At 35.6% G+C, this 17,056-nt stretch overlaps 2 protein-coding genes across 3 annotated transcripts in view; one reads left to right on the forward strand and one right to left on the reverse strand.

The window, feature by feature from the left end:
- LOC123768393 (procollagen-lysine,2-oxoglutarate 5-dioxygenase 1) overlaps window positions 1-3,479 on the forward strand; it is a 19,106-nt gene extending 15,627 nt beyond the window's left edge. The window contains 4 exon segments of the mRNA XM_045758868.2: window positions 1-19; window positions 357-500; window positions 802-924; window positions 1,379-3,479. The exon segment at window positions 1-19 is cut by the window's left edge and continues 86 nt beyond it. Of these exon segments, the coding sequence (XP_045614824.2) occupies window positions 1-19; window positions 357-500; window positions 802-924; window positions 1,379-1,549 (457 nt within the window). The 3' untranslated portion in view covers window positions 1,550-3,479.
- On the reverse strand, window positions 2,126-16,765 carry Dph5 (diphthine methyl ester synthase). Of its 2 annotated transcripts, none has more exons than XM_045758869.2 (7): window positions 16,583-16,765; window positions 13,914-14,069; window positions 13,547-13,729; window positions 10,977-11,148; window positions 10,122-10,376; window positions 7,992-8,177; window positions 2,126-7,316 (listed from the first exon to the last, which is right to left on the reverse strand). In XM_045758869.2, exons 2-7 carry the CDS (start codon window positions 14,049-14,051, stop codon window positions 6,538-6,540), a joined length of 1,713 nt encoding a protein of 570 aa, XP_045614825.1. In that variant the 5' UTR covers window positions 14,052-14,069; window positions 16,583-16,765; the 3' UTR covers window positions 2,126-6,537. The 2 variants fall into 2 exon arrangements, with proteins under 2 accessions (XP_045614825.1, XP_045614827.1); XM_045758871.2 differs by lacking the exon at window positions 16,583-16,765 and adding an exon at window positions 15,800-16,575.
- Between the last annotated feature and the right edge of the window lie 291 nt (window positions 16,766-17,056).

A 17,056-nucleotide genomic window follows, 5' to 3' on the forward strand; every position in this document is an offset into this window, starting at 1 on the left:
GTCCCCTGCACGCACTCAGGTGTGACCCCCGTCCTCTTCCATTACTTGCTTTTCTTCTCGCACTTTTCCATGCATTTCGTTTTTTTTAATAATTATTTAACTCATAGCCTGAAACGCTATCCATACTAGTGGCTGTACAAGAATGTAAGAACTCTTGTATATATATAAAAAAAAATAAAAAATAACTCATTTTTATTTTAAGAGGCATTTTACAGTATAAAGTTATATATTTTCCTTTCTAATATGAAAATTTAAAGATAAACTTTCCAAAATGTGAAACCATCTGCCCAAATTTCAGTGTTCCATTAAGACATTTGAAGAGTAACCATCCTTCTCTCAATTCCTTCCTTGAGCAGGATCCGAGAAAGGAAACTGGAACCGAGGCTGTCCCAACGGTGGATCAGTGGACCTCACAGCTCGGGTTGGACCACTTGATGGAGTGGCTTTTTGCTGGCACCTTCAAGAACCAACATATACTCTCTTTCCCATCTAGTCTCCAAGTAAGATACTGTACATAATGCCACTTGGAAAGTTGCTACTGCTCAAGTTCATGTCTTAAGATATTTTATGAAAATCTGAAACCCATAGCTGGCATGAAGTTACATGATAGCCGTTATAGAGATTGTGATATAAAGTATATATAAATATGTAGGTACAGAAATGCAGGTACTGTATATTGGTGCACGATATTAGAAAAAACATAAACATTAGTGTAACTGTATACACCCAAGAATACCTGTCCCCCCAACAGAATTATAGTAGTAATAAATTCTTTGCTCTCTGTTGCCTGTTGTGTTGCAGGAGGAGATGGTTCTTTCTCTTGTGGCTAGGTTCCAGCCAGGTGAAGTTGCTGGCTTGCCCCAGCATCACGATGCCGCGGCAGTCACCTTCCATATCTACCTAACACCCTCACATCTCTACCAGGTATTGTTATGCCAGCTCTATAGTAAGTCCAAACAATGATCTCAGCCTTCTCTGACAAATAAATATATGCGATTTCAAAGCTGCTCTTATATTAGTGAGCAGACTGTAAAGAGGTTCATTATAGCATCATTGCAATGCAATCAAAATATTTTCAAGGATATTTATGGTGTTATACATGCTACTAAGAATAATTTATATTAGATATTGCCAACACTTGACAATAATGTCAGTGTGCCCCTGGTTTTCAACTTCCTCTTTTCCATTCTCTTATGATTTGTTGCTCTTGTCCTCCCTCTTCCTTGCCCTATCATTATGAAAATATAAAAAGTATATCATGACTGAGTTTATAACTGACAACATACATTGAATAGAATTTTTTTACAAATGTACAGTATTGTTCTCCTGCTCTTTATATATTTTCTTGCTACATGGAAGACCTTTTTTTTATCCATAGGGTGGTGAGATGGAGTTCCCAAAACAGAAGTGCAGTTTGAAGCCCGAGGTGGGTGATGTTCTGGTGTTCCCAGGGCGCCTTACCCATCCTAAAATCCTACATAATGTCACAGAAGGCACCCTCCACAAGTTGATCTTCCATATGGACACCCCCAGTATGAAAACCAGCTAGTAATCATACTTTAACCAACCAAGGCTGAGTTTTGTCTGTCAGTTTCACTTCATTTCATTTTAACCTTATAGGGCAGAGCACAGTTATCAACCTTGAACTGTGTTGGCATGTGATTTCATAGCTATACGTTAGACTACAAACCTTAAAATTACAATGCTACGTTATTTCAAGATTACATTGTTTTAAGTTCAGGAGGTAAACTCATTTACTTAATATAGTACAACAAAATTTAAATTTAGCTCATTCTAATTTACTTACATCGTTTTTTAATGAATTAAGTTTACTTTACAGTTCTTAATTTTTATTTAGCTTGCTGCACCTGTTCTATGCAATTCAGCTAAAAATTTATTCTTCAAGACTATATTGAATACCGTACATGCAAAATTAATCACTATACCATTTCACAAAGCTCTCTTTAAAACTTCTTCCCATGCTTAAGCAGCAATATCCAAGCAACGTGTAATTCTTAATAATGGAGAGCTCTTAGAAGTTAAATAGTGGACAATAAAGTAATGGATTCTTAAAACACCAACTGCATACGTCTAATGTGGCTTACAGGATGAATGAGACAAATAATCTGTAAATTATATATATTATTCCAAAACAGCTATAAAAAATTTACAAACCAGTCTTCATTCTCAATTTGAGAAATATCTTAAAAAGAAACATTCAATATTTGTCATTCGAATATTTCCTGAAGTTCATAACAAAGGTCAAAATTAGACTTAAGAATATACGATTAACAGGTTTACTTTTTAAAAGCATCTGTATAAAAAATATAACACCAAAACAAATATCAACAGCATAATTCATATTTTGGAATATGAATTATTACACTACATGCAAAGTTACAGTATCCCTAAAGCTCTATTCATTATTAATAATTATACAATGAGCTCAAAGCTTAAAAAAACCAAACGTGTCTTGAATGTACATGCAGCATAAGGTTACTGATAACCGGCAACAGAGACAAGGACGGAATAATGACAATTTAAAACTACTGTACAGTTCAGGGAAATTTAATAAAAAGGTACAAAACAGCACCGCTAGTAAAAACGTAAGATGACAATTACCTGTACCACACTTGTAGGCTAATGCTAACAATTTATTGCACTTGAACATCTATCTCATCAAAATAAAGCATCCCAAGACACTTTCACTCAATAAAAGTGCCAGAATTCATAATAAATGTTTAGTTTCAATAAGTATAAAATGATAAGAACAGATTTCAATAAACCTCATCCCAGGAAACCAATAAAATAATTCTAACAATCATAAATTTACCTTTAACTTTCACAAATACAGTGCATTATAAAAAAAAAGGTACAGAGAAATAAAGTACAGTATGATGACTATTTTGACATTTCCACCTTACAAAAAGCATTTAATTACTGTACTTATGGATTAAAGTCTGATGATAAAATTCATACAAAAGGCCATCAGGTAAGTTTCACAATAACTTAAGATAAAAAGTACTGCACTAAGCAGGTTTCATCACTTACATTGTCATAACCAGTAAGACAACCTGCCTATTGGTCTTAGTTATATAAATTTATGGCAGTTTAAAAAATAAAATAACCAAAATATGATGTTTTTACACTGATATATTACTCTGCATCATTGTACAAGTTGTAATTTTTAAATAATTTGAATCTAGGTAAGAAAACTAGACTTTGAATGTGCAGATTAGAATATTTTGAATAAGTAATTATTAACAATGCAGTACTGTAACAAGAATGCAAATTCCAAAACGAATTTGTTAAGCTGCAAGGAAACAAGATGTTATTCTCAGCACTCATCCAAGCAACAGCAACAGATGCGTCTTGGCTACTCTCCACACACAGCATTTGTTTGTGTGAAATATTGAAACTACATTTATTATAACCAGAGTTGATGTATTGTTTAATAAAAATAAAAGAATACAAGCCACCTTCATTTCTTCTTTGCATTAAAACTTTTAAGTCTTTACAATTATCACAGACCTTTAACCCTTTCAATGCAGCTAAACATAAAAACATGTTTACACAACTTGTCCTAATAGCACATTACATTTTGACTTATACTTTACCGAAGTTCCAAAAGCTGATACAGTATACAAAAAATGGTAGTGGCTTGCAAAATTAATGATGTCCCATATTTTCAGTTCGTGGGTTCTCGGGATGGGTTCAGGGCACTTTAGTGCAATGGTTTAAAATGCTGGGAAGTCTGAGGACAGGCCACTTTAAACAAGAATGGTATTTTTCCCAGTTTAAAACCAATTACCGAATTGTACAAACTACAATAATTAAATCTAATGTTTATGCCAAATATCTGCCGAAGGTAGATTTACAATGGCCAATTATCACATTTGTATTTTCCAAATGGGGTTAATATTGAATTTATAAGTTAATTTATAATTATATCATAAATTTATAATTTTCAATTAATGAAAATAATTTTCCAGTTATTTCTTACTACTCTTTAATTAATTTTAAATAAAATTCTATCAATTTAAAATTATGTAGAATAAGAAGACGTGGCTTTAATTTTATTGAAAAGAACACAACTCTCTCCTGCCATATCTCTGAAGACACTGGTAAGACTATGCTGGGCTCTCACCTTGACTGCCAAGCAAATAACCAAGTGTATTTAATTTTTTCTAGCGGATTTTGTACCAGTAGTAAAAAGGTACAGCAGCCATTGTCCAGCTTTTCTACTCTTATCATGAAATATATACAATTCTATTCAAGCTCTTTTAAATTACTGTACTGTGATAGTCCAGCTCTCTAAGACAAATTTCTGATGATTTCCTAAACATTTATCAATAAATAAGTACTTTAATGCCTAAATGATATAAATCCAATCTAAATTGTTACCAGGAATAAAGTGAAAAAAAACTTGAGCATCCATTGCACAGGTCATTAACACTTTCGCGCTTTCGATTAGAGATAACTCGTCACTGGTTTTTCTTACGATTCCGCATAACTGCCTACTTTTCTCGTCAATCGAAAAAATATTTCTATAAATTCCATTTTTTAACCGAAATGGATGGGGATACTTTTGTTTTGTAGAGAATTTATTTGCGAATTTTTTGGTACCAGAATGCATATTATATCACATAAACTTCTCTGAGTAAAAAAAAAAATACACAAAGTATGTTTGGGGGTGTGGCGAGCGTGTGGCAGTGGGTTCCCTTTAGCCGTTGATATATCCAACACGTGGGAAATATTTGTATGTGTTATGTATATGTCTGTGTAGGGAATTTTACTGCGATCACTGTCATACAAATTATAAAATGTTTCAACAAGTATAAACATGACAAACATCAAACGAACAAAAACAATGCGTTCGTTTCTGCCGCGAACGCATACTGAGCGATGTGGTTCTATATTTGGCGCTTCTCTTACACATGCTTTGTACAAATGTTATACAGTTCATCTTATAGAAAATTTTATTGCGAACACATTGGTATAAAAAAAAAATACGTACATAGAAAAGTAGGGTCAGGAAACGTATAAACTTTCCAAGCATGATTTCCCCCCTGTGTTTTCGCCAGTGCGCTCGCGGCTAACTACTCTCCACTTCACACACTCTTGCGGGTGGGCAATTACCTATATTAAACATTCATATGCATATGTCCGTGTAGAGAATTTTATTGCGATTCCAATGATACCAAAATTAGCGATGTAGGACAACTGTTGGCTTCGCAACCATTAAGAGAGTGGAAACATTTTGTTGCTGTTTGGCGCTCTCGGCGAGTGATCTGCATAGTTTTTTATTTGGTGTTGATACTCCTTATGCTTGGGCGGCATTTTATAGGTATGCTCTTATAGACAATTTCATTGCGAACACAGTGATACCAAATTTAAATACGTGCGCTTTCAATTATTGTCAGGACAGTCAAAAGAGTGTACACTTTTTCGGTCTTACCGCGTAGGCGCGCGAAGTGCCGAAAGCATCTGGGGTATTGTTTTTTTTTGAGCGCCGAGAGCGCGAAAGTGTTAAAAAGATATCCAACATTCATAAACAGTCATTATATTAAAAGGGTTCATGTATACAAACACCAAAATCAAGAGATGACTTATGATATTTTACTAAGTGACAAATTTTCTCAACTCAACATCTGCCTAGAGTAGGCCCATAACCAGACAAAAAAAAACTTTCAAATGAAGTCCTATATTTTGGTGCTGTCTAGAGACTGGTCAGTAATCTTGTCACATGATTCAATAATATTCTAAAATATCTTTACACTATCTAAGATTCTATACAGAATATATTTGGGTCTTTCTGAAGTATTTGAACACTGTGAAAGTTTTAAATTATAAACAAAATAAGGAAGATGCTCACTGAAATGCAGAGTAACTCTCACTCACTCACACAGCCCAAGCAATAGTAAATACCCTTTTCCTTCCATTGGGAGTTAATAAGCAACTTGCAGTTTGTTAAAGTATCATGTTATACCTGTAATGTAGTTTGGCACATTAGGAATACAACAAGTGAAAGACATCATTTTGAACACAAATAAACATTTTAACCACATCCAGCAAACCATTTACTCAAACGTTCCTTACCAAAAACTAGAAAATGTTTGTGAAATATATGCTCATCCTGATGTAAACATTTTCATAGATATAAAAAGGGAGTAGGAGGGAGAGAAAAACAGACACAACATTGATAAACATAACTGGCATAATTAATTCCTCAAAATCAGTACAAGACCATATCAAAACTAATGTAATGTAACGTAATAATGATGACAGTGCACAATAGAACATCTAAATGGCACAGAAAATGTAATATACTGCCATTCAAGGACATATAGCACAACTAGTACATTAGTAAATACTTTTACTGTACTCTTGAAAGATAAGGCGTTCAGTATAACAATTCTCTAGAAAGGAAGGACTTTTATAATTTTGGGTTCAAAGTCAAGTAGCAGAACCATGTACGTCATTCAGCACACATATCTTAATTAATGATCCCGTATCATTAACAAAAAATGCTTGTCCCTAGGATCGGTACATATCAACATATTCATCTTCCATTGGATGTGTTTCTCCAACTATCACAAGTGTATGTAATGGATTACCGAGGTTAACTTCAGCCATCTCCTCTAATGTACACGCTTTTAACTGCTGTGTACTAGTGCCTATCCTTGCCATTCCTATTACTAGCTGATCTGGAATTAAAGGGGTTGCCTTCCCTTCTGATGCCCTGTTGTTTATGACATTAAGAATCTGTGTAGCAGCCTGTGATACCGTCATAAATCTCGGAGGTTCGTATATCTTACGACCCTTGACCATGTTTTCTGTACTCTGTTCTTTCACCTTAATGTCTAACAGACACAGTGTGTGCCAACCATTTTCCAAATTACTGCAAATTTTGTCATAGTAACTGTCTGGCTGCCACCCATTTTGCCAAAATGGTATGGATACGGTCTCTCCAAATGAATAAAGCTGGAGTCCACAACAACCAGCAGCATTCAAAATTGATGCATTGTGAACAATATTTATGGGAATATTTTTATCTAAAGCACGAACCACAAGATCTGTGTGAGTAGTTGCACTAAATGGATCCCCAATGACCAAGAAGGCAACATCTCCATCTTGAGTACTCTGTAGGATCTCTTCTGAGTTTTGTTCGACCATTTCTCTATCTGCAACAATAATCTTTCTGCAAAACAAGGCTTCCATAGCCTCGACACCGCCTGCCATGATGGAGGTGTACCCTTCCAGATATACTCGTGATGACTGCCTAATGATGTCGAGGCCTTTCACTGTCACGTCACCTGAAGAAAGGGATACTTTTGAAGGTGTACAAATATTGAAAGACGTTACATTAAGCCACATGTGCTAAGTTTGCTTGCCTACTGAAGATTGGTATTAGTGTTACCTGCTATGTTCACACCACTATTAACATTGATTTGGCAATAATTCTTACATATACTGTACATACAACATATATTATCATTACCACATTTCCCACTTTCATAGAGTGGAGAGGCATGAGCCTGAATAAATATGGGCAACAAGAGTGAGAAAACATTATAGATGTACACAAAAATTATTGCATCTATTTATTACATCGTCCACAATATTTATCTCCGTGGATAAACAAGTAACTCCCAATAGCATCTGCAGCATCTCATCACCACTCCATAGACCTATGTACAGCGCTCCATCTCAGTTATCATTTTAGTTCAAACATGTGTTCAATTCTTACACTCATCCTTGTCAATTGCCATAATCCATGAGCTGTTCACTATCAATCCCCACTTTCTCACACACACCATGTCCATCCATCTTTCCAACTTTTCTCTTCAGCAGTCTACCATCAGTTATTCATTCCAATCCACAAAACCTTAAATTCATGTTTCAATCAATCATATAACAAATTAAAAACTTGGAAAAGGTGACAGGGGCTTCTCAGTAATTTGTAATAATTTGGAGATTCCAAAACTAACCTGGCTGGCCAAGCCCAAGGCCAACTATATGAAAAGTGCCTCGTTTTCCAGTAGAATTACGGTGTTCAGTTTGGCATCCATTGTAATATGCAGCCAACTTGGTTAAGGCTTCTTCTTCCATTGGGTGACACTCTCCACACACAATCAAAGAATGGAGCGGCTCACCCAAGTCGGACTCTGCTAATTCTGCAATCAAATAGTGTGTGTAAGAATCTCAATAAATTGTTAGTTACATATGCAGTATCCACCTAATTTAACATCCTGAAGGATTTAACAGCCAGTTTTGAGACCTATATTTGGAGCCCCATTTACTGAATCAACATCCTGCAAAGGCAGATTATGGCTCTTACTGAATTTCCTAAGCTTCTAGAGATGATTTCCAGAATACAACCTGCCTTCTATCAAACATCTATGAATTCATTTTTCAGCTTAAGGTCTCTATGAATTGTGGCTCATAGATCCTTCTCATGTTCAGATTTGGCAATTTTAACAGTCTAGCTGATACACGGTAACTATGTTTGACCAGACCACACACTAGAAGGTGAAGGGACGACGACGTTTCGCTCCGTCCTGGACCATTCTCAAGTCGATTGTGAATGTCGTCGTCCCTTCACCTTCTAGTGTGTGGTCTGGTCAAACTACTTCAGCCACGTTATTGTGACTCATCGCCTGCACACTGTAACTATCATTATTACCCAGGCTCATAACCCTACACTTATCAATATTAAATTGCATCTGCCAATCCATCATACATCTCAAAAGCGCTTCTAAATTGTCTTGTAGGAATTTTGAGTCTTCTAGGTTTATAGAATAAAGTACTCATCAGGTACATCAATCATAAAGACAAATTAGGAAGGCTGTACAAGGCAAGTTTTAAATTCCCATTAATGACTAACAAAATTTTGTATCTGGATCAAGTTACTGTTCTTGTATTTTTTATCATTCAGAAGAAGTCTGAGTTCTTCAGTTTTTTTTCTTTTTTTCTCCCAGACATGGCCATTCATTTACACAATTCTAACCATCTGGCCATTCATTTACACAATTCTAACCATCTGGCCATTCATTTACACAATTCTAACCATCTGGCCATTCATTTACACAATTCTAACCATCTGGCCATTCATTTACACAATTCTAACCATCTGTCCATTCATTTACACAATTCTAACCATCTGGCCATTCATTTGCACAATTCTAACCATCATAATTCTGAAAATGGTGGAGACCATATCTCCTTAATTATTTATTAGTAGTAGTTCCCAAGGTATTTCTAGAAAACCTTGCGTTAAAGAGTTTTGGGCATGGGAAAGTCAATGGGGCATGTTCATTCAGTGTCATGGTCCTGCCTATTAATAAAAAAAATTTAAAAGGGCTAGATCCTGAGAAATACTGGTAATGAGGGAGAAATATCTTCATAGACTGGTTCTCCTGGTAGTTGTGACAGGATAAAATTTAAATTTTGCTCAGAAAAACTCGCCCATAAACTTTGGGAAAAATTAAGTTATGATTGCTAACGCCTTTAATATGCTACAATCACATTTTCAAGACAAACAGTTGAAAATGTGTCTTTCAACCTGTCAGCATATTGAAAATGTGCTTTTGCCTTGCTAAAGTTATTTAGCATATTTAAAACAGGTTCTTCTTGTAGTTATCCATCAAATGATAGGTTGAAGTTTGAATTTTCCTCTTGTGAAATTCACCTATAGATCTTGGGGAAATATTAGGGTACAACAGATAACTTCATTAATGTAAATTTGATCAGTTTTTAACACAACATTAGGAGAATCAGTTGGTGCCTTAGAAAAGGCATTGCTTATATCTAAAACTCAATTTTATGGTTCATTTCAAATTTTAGTGTTACCTTAAAAAAAAAAGATGGCCACAGAAAGGTCAGATTTCCAGAAATCAGGAATATACACAAATCCACATCAATCTAGAATGATATATCTGAAATACAGATGCATTCTGGCACACCAGCATTTGTAAAACATGAGAATCTACGAATGTCGGACCACAAATTGTTTTTAAAGAAAATGATAAAAGAAAGACCATAGCAAAATACACATTTCTATTATAAATAGCTTTTGTACTGAATTAAACTTTGGCATCACCAAAAAAAGACCTTCTCACCTTTTAGGGTGCCTCTCTTTATGTGCTGTGAGTGTGTCCCAACTCTCACAATGCCCACACACTGAGTGTCTTCTGTTAGGAGCCACATATTTTCATCGCCAGGAACCCTGTTACTCTCCGGAGACCCCAGGCTGTGTCTCTGAATCACACTCAGGAGCTGCTGAGCAGCCTGATTGACTCGCATATACCGTGGTGGTTCGAAGATCTTTCTTCCCCTCAGCAAGTTCTCCAAACTCTGCTCCTTTACCTTAATATCTGCAATAATATGAACAGTATTCTTTTAAATGTTATTCAATATACACTGAACTGTCAAATTTTAAAATTTAACAAATATATGGAACAACTTTCAAGATACAAGAATGCTGTAGTGCCTTTGATATTATAAAATTTTCTTCCAACATCAATTTATAAAATATATTAAGTGAAAATTTTTAATTAACCCTCAACATTGGCTTTCATCAAAACTGTCAATAAATCAGAAAAGATTAAATGCAAAGAAAGGAAAAAGAAAACTTTCATCTCACAGAATAATACATTTTCATGCTAAAAGTATGGCCCCAAGGACAAAAAATTACAAAAGGGTAAAGTCACCATTTGACAATAGCCTGATCCCTAGGACAGTCTGTATATGATAACTTCATTGCACAGTAAGTAATTACAGTCATATATATAATGTATTTTAACCATAAAGTATTTCCATCACTCATTTAAGAACCGGGTAATAATAACAAAAATCTGCATGGACTGATGACCACAGTAGCCTAAGTAATCAACAAGAGTTATGTTTGTCCAGGTGTGTCTGATACCAGCAACTTTACCCAACCTTAAATAAATACAAATCATTCCAACACTAACCTAATAAACAGAGTGTGTGGAGTTTTTTCCGCAGATTTCTGTTAATCTTCTCACAGAAGCTGACAGGTTCCCACCCATCTTGCCAAAAAGGAATAGACACAGTTTCTCCGAAGTGATATAGCTGCAGCCCACAGCAACCCACTGCATTCATAATAGAAGCATTACTCAGGACCTGAAAAGAAAAATTCATTATTTATTTTCCAACAGAATTTATAAATCATAACCGTTTCACATTAACAAAAAGGCCTAACATCAAAATTTGTAAATGCAAAGGTTACTAATATACCCCTTTAATATTTACAGAGTATATGGGTAGTATTTTCCTCTACATGGCACAGAGCCAACTATATATCAGATACAGTACCCAGCACAGTGTTAGCTTTGTTAAAGCATATCAAATTTGCCACATAACTTCCCCATTCAATTTTCAAAAACTAGAAATCAAAAGAACCAGTTTCCCCTTACAACAATGCTTCTACAGGGCGGCCACAGCTGCTAACAATGCAATAAAATATTCTAAATATATTCTTATATTCTAAATATAAGTCCCTAGTTGAACAATCATAGTTCAGATGAGCACTGAATTCTTTTGGAAGAGGGGAGGATATACTGTTTAAATGGGGCTTACTTATTTGCCAATTGGCTACTAGACACAATGATCAACGTATGGGACTGGCTGAATCCCATGCCTAGAAGCAGATTTATCAATTAATTTCTGCTTGAAATGAATCATGTTATCAAAGTTTTATGAGAAACTTTAATGGCAATGCAATATTATCAGCCAATATACAAGATGACAAAATTTGATTTCATGCACATACAGTGGTACCTTCAAAATCCAAACTATAGGGGTTCCAGCACTGAGCAGAATACACTTGAAACCCTTGGTGTGTGGTAGGAAGGCCACACAAGCATAATCCAAAACCCAACTCACATATTCCTCAGTAAAACGTTGGAGGAATGTTTTCTGCTAGGGAGCAGAAAAGGACAAGTGAGAACACCCAGGCCTATCACAGTCCATAAGCAAAACAAGCTGTGAAAGAGTTTAACACTATTACAAAGAATATGCATAAACAACTAGGACAAAGCTGCAGAGGCCAAGGGGGCAAACAACATGGCCAAAGACAACACCTCAGCCAAAAAAACAAACTCTTACTGCAACAGAGTACTGTAGTATTATGTTGCAATCAAAGCAATCAGAGTAATCATTTGCAATACCAATCAAAGTACTACAGTACTCTGATTGCAGAGTGCATTTATACTCTGCTGATATGGTTCTTTCTTCTTATGAGAAGACCGAACCACATCAGCAAGGTGGAAACAAGCCATGAAATCTGCCAGAACCACAGCTGATAACAGGAGAAGGTGAAAAGCTGAACGTGGAGTTGGCAATGCCACACTTCTCTGGGCAAGGACGGCCCTGTTCAAGAAGCCAATAAGACAAAACATAAAACAAATAAGGCAAAGCAGACTTCACAACAACAAATGCTGAGAACTGCAAGTGTCTATACTTAAGTAAACATGTCAACATGAGCAGCAGCATCATAAACAGCTGGGTAGCAAGAGATTTCAAGCAAATGCTCTCTGAAAAACTGATTCTGGAGAAGCAATTTAGTTCCGTTAGGAGGTACAGAAAGAGTTTGCAAAATTAATACTCTGTTACTATATTATTTAAGTGAAAAATGTTTTGAAATAAAATTAACTTGAAATAGTACTCTAATATCAATACAGGACTCTGTAATTTATTCTGCAATTATGGTACTTATGTTATTTGGCATATATAGAATGAATGAGAGTTGATTTTGCCTCCATAAAAATAAGAACTAAACTGTACTGCAACAATGCACAGTACATCTTTCAGCTCTTGCACACTTTTCAACACTTCCCCCAGCACTGGCCATAACCACTCTTGCAGAACTAAGTACAGTAGAAAGGATGTGGTGATATTAGCTCTTCCGCTAAACCCGACTGCTTTTACGGTACTAACCATTAATAATCTTTTCAAATTTACTATATAATAAGAAATGAATAGCAATCAAATATTTCACAAAAAATGCAAATGTATAAGTGTACTATATTTCCAAGTATCTGTCAGCCAAAATGTAAATTACAGTACCAAGCTGGTGAGAGGCACAAATATAATAATTTTATTTGCAAAACTATTTGCTTTAAACAATTATTGTTTGGTGCTTTTGTCAAAAACAAAACTGCCTACAGTCCAACAACATTTAAACAAATTAAGATTATATTGGAATTTGATTTATTTAAGATGCAAAATGGTGATGTACCAACAGCCTCAAGATACAAGTACTGTATAGAAATTATACTTAAAACATCTACATAAAAATGTTACTGAACATTATTAATTAAAGTACAAAATACTGCACTTAATACTCTAATATACAGGTATTTTACTACTATACCAAAGTTATTAGTACAGTATTACTGTATCCTGGCTTAAATAATACCAGTACAATGTTGGATACAACTGAATTTTGAATACAGTAATTTAACGCATTTAGAAAGAAGCTACTGTACAGTACTTAATTTATACAAAAAATAAGCCTGACCTCAACTGGAATACCCAGTTGGTGTGCCCGCAGTTTGAGATCCGTGTGTGTTGTGGCACCAAGAGGGTCTCCCACCACTAGTAGTGCAACATCGCTGGACCCAGCACCCACGAACAAGTCATCTGATGCTTGTTCAACTTGCTCCCGATCAGCTAATATTACCTCACGATTATAAAATTTCTCCTGAAATTTAATGTAGGATTACTAGATTGTATTGCCTCTCCTTTAATCAGCTTATATACATTTAGGTCTAAAGAAAATTATATTTTTAAAATGCTGGGAGATGTATGCAAGATGTATATTTTAAAGAAATCACAAAGATACATAAAAATTAGAAAATTGCATCTGAATACAACTTGTATCTTACCAAAGCCTCCTTTCCACCATTGATGATTGATGTGTATGCCTCCAAATAGACACGTTCACAATTCTTGATGACCTCCAACCCCCGCACTGTCACATCACAGGGGTCGCCCAACCCCAGACCAATAAGGTAAAACACCATAACCCTTATTTACAATACCTGCGGAGACATCATATTATCAGAGTATGGTACAAGCAAACGAAAATGGGAGAAGTTATGAACAGGCTTGGGAATAGAAAATGTTTCAGGACTAAATAAAATAGTTGAACTGGTATGTTCACTAGTCAATAGTCATAACACTGGGCTCTTTGAATACAGGACACTGTATTATTAAACATTCATACATCAACCTAACAGAAACACCAAGTTTAGCTAGATTTTATTTGTAAATAATGTTTTACTTATGGGGCTTTATCATATCGAACATATACAGAGAGCAAGGGGCTTATAACGAGAAAAAATGCAGGGGATTAAGCATTTCACTATGTTGAATCACTTTCTTTTACCTCTGAATACAATCTGCCCTACAGTGGGCTTACTTATCACCTGTGCATAGATTTCACCTCTCGAGTGGCAAACATCTGGGGTCACCATATTCAACATGGAAGAATGTGGAATCTGCACTACTGAATGTTAAGTACACCAGTATACAATATGTAAAATTCAGAAAAAAAAAATAATACTTATTCTGCTACAGTATATGTGACAATGTAATGAAACAATTAACTTCATGATTTCAAACAAAATTCTCAGCTACCTAGCTTTATGTGCACTAATCCCCCTCAAGTTCTGTCAATCTGTCATGTTTTTGGCATTCAGTTGTGTGTTCAGTGTCAACTCGCTACAAACTGTCTCCAAGAGACCAAGGATGAACAAACTTAACTAAACCTGTTATGCAATCTCCCATAATTTGTTTTATTATGTTATATACAGTAATATAGAATTCTTAGCTTGGCATTAGTACCCTGGGTTGTTTAAAACTCCCTAAACATATCATGCACCAAGTAAAAGAAAATGCTAATTCTCTTCAGTAGCAATCATTATGATGACAAATTAGTGCAAACAATCCCAAGGTAGTCAATTATCAATATAAACAATAATGTTTTTCTTTTAATTTTGTTGTGCTTGGGTGAATACACTCACTAAGGTACTAACAGAGTTTGGACACACAAGAGTTCTAACATAGAACTCATACATAGAATTACTATGTACTCAGTACTCTGTTATCCTAAGTTTAATTAAAATATAATATATTATACATTTGGTTAAGGGAGAGCAAACAACTATGTCAAGATGGCAAGGAGAGAAGGATTCAGCCTAATCTAGGCTAAACAAGCCAAGATTAGGAAGTCTGCCCACTGAAAGCAACAGCCAAACCAGATGCTGTTCCACCCAGTGTCATAAAGTTATGGCAGATTGGGTTTTAAATCTCTTTAATCAATACACAAAACATTCAAGTATAAATTTAAATAGAAAACTAAATTGGCCCACATTAAAGTAACAAAACTGTTAAAACCTGCCCTGGGTTTATTAACTAAAAAAAACTGAGCGGGTATGTGGGTACGTACTATGCTAACCCTGAAATAAACCCATGTGAATGCCTACCCACCAAGCCATCAGTAACAAGACTGCTCCAGTTCAAAATACTGTGCAGGTAATTTCATGTTAAATTAATAATTTGCATTATACTTAAATTCTATGATGCCCAACCACTTGGACTGGCCAGTAAGGTAACAGCCTTGCTTGTTCCCACAACGATCCAAGTGGTTGGGCACCATTTCCTCCCTCCATCCTATCCCAGCTCCTTGTCTTCATATCCCTTCCATGTAGATATGATCTATATATACAGTATAGTTATACTGGCTTAGCACTTTCTCCTCATAATTTACCTTGCTTTGAATTCTATGACATACAGTTGCGTAATAATAATATGCAGCTGACCTATTTAATGGTTACAAAATCGAATATGAACCAACTTGATTTGGCTAAAACTGACATAGTGCACCAAATATTTTTTATGGCCAGTTCTGGCCAGCTATCTCTTATCAGAACAAATTGAACAGTTTCAAATTTGTCTCCAGCTAATATAGTCATTCAGACTTGGGACTTTATATTATTTACTTTTTTCAACTTCCTGGAAAATTAGGTCATACAAGGAAGAGCTCAAACTAAGTCAGACTGTATATAATATAGTTGCTTTTAAGTATCAAAAGAAGGCATCAGGCCGTGGGAGACTTATATATCTATGGTTATTTTAGTTTACCTGAAAACCTTCAAGAACTGAGATATTTAATGTCATAATTACTTTCAGCATAGTTTGTCCTTCAATTTCTTTTTAATTCTTTCTCTAGCTTCGCCTAACTAGTCTGACTGAACGGAGGCTACTTGCTATAAAATTAGTTCAACGTTCAACAGATACCCGCCAGCATTTAAGCAATCTCTCTCAAGGTTCAAACAGGCAACAGAGCATCTGATAAATTCCCTGCGTTAGTCTCCCTTCCCTTCTGCCATATTCCTCTAAATACTTAAGAGGAGCCTTGTTCATGGCTACGACCGTCTCCAGAGAGGTCCCAACATCCCATAAATCACGGTGGAGCTCAATTATCCAAGACGGTAATGTTCAATGCAGACCTTGGCGTCGCCCCCACCTTCACATCTCTCTCCTCTCTTACCAGTACACCAAATATCCCCTTGACTGTAGCCCCCAGAGGGACGCTGACTGTTTCTTCACGCAGCGAGGGGACAACCACCATGTGTCACTGACCAAAAACACAGATCATGGTCCAAAAGATAAAGCAGAGGCTGGGAATCAACACAAAGGCCGCATCCTCTACCAACATTCCCTGGCCCCCCTCTCCCCCTCACACACCAAGGCCTACGCAAGTGCTTTTAGCAAAAATATATATACTAAATGTTTCCTGTTTATATATTAGTGCCATATAAAACAAGAATATATTATATATTTTAACATTATACAAACTTTTATTTTGCTATATTTTTGTTAAAATCTAGCATATTTTGCAGTTTTGCGTTTATTATTAAGCTAATAGCAAGTCATCCGTAGAAAAACGTTGCTCCCAGGAATTCCAGGCATATTTTCCCCAGCCTCAAAAATACGTTCGTAATTAGTATACATGAACAGGTGC

Source organism: Procambarus clarkii, chromosome 35 (assembly GCF_040958095.1).
Source record: "Procambarus clarkii isolate CNS0578487 chromosome 35, FALCON_Pclarkii_2.0, whole genome shotgun sequence".
Taxonomy (NCBI): Eukaryota; Metazoa; Arthropoda; class Malacostraca; order Decapoda; family Cambaridae; genus Procambarus; species Procambarus clarkii.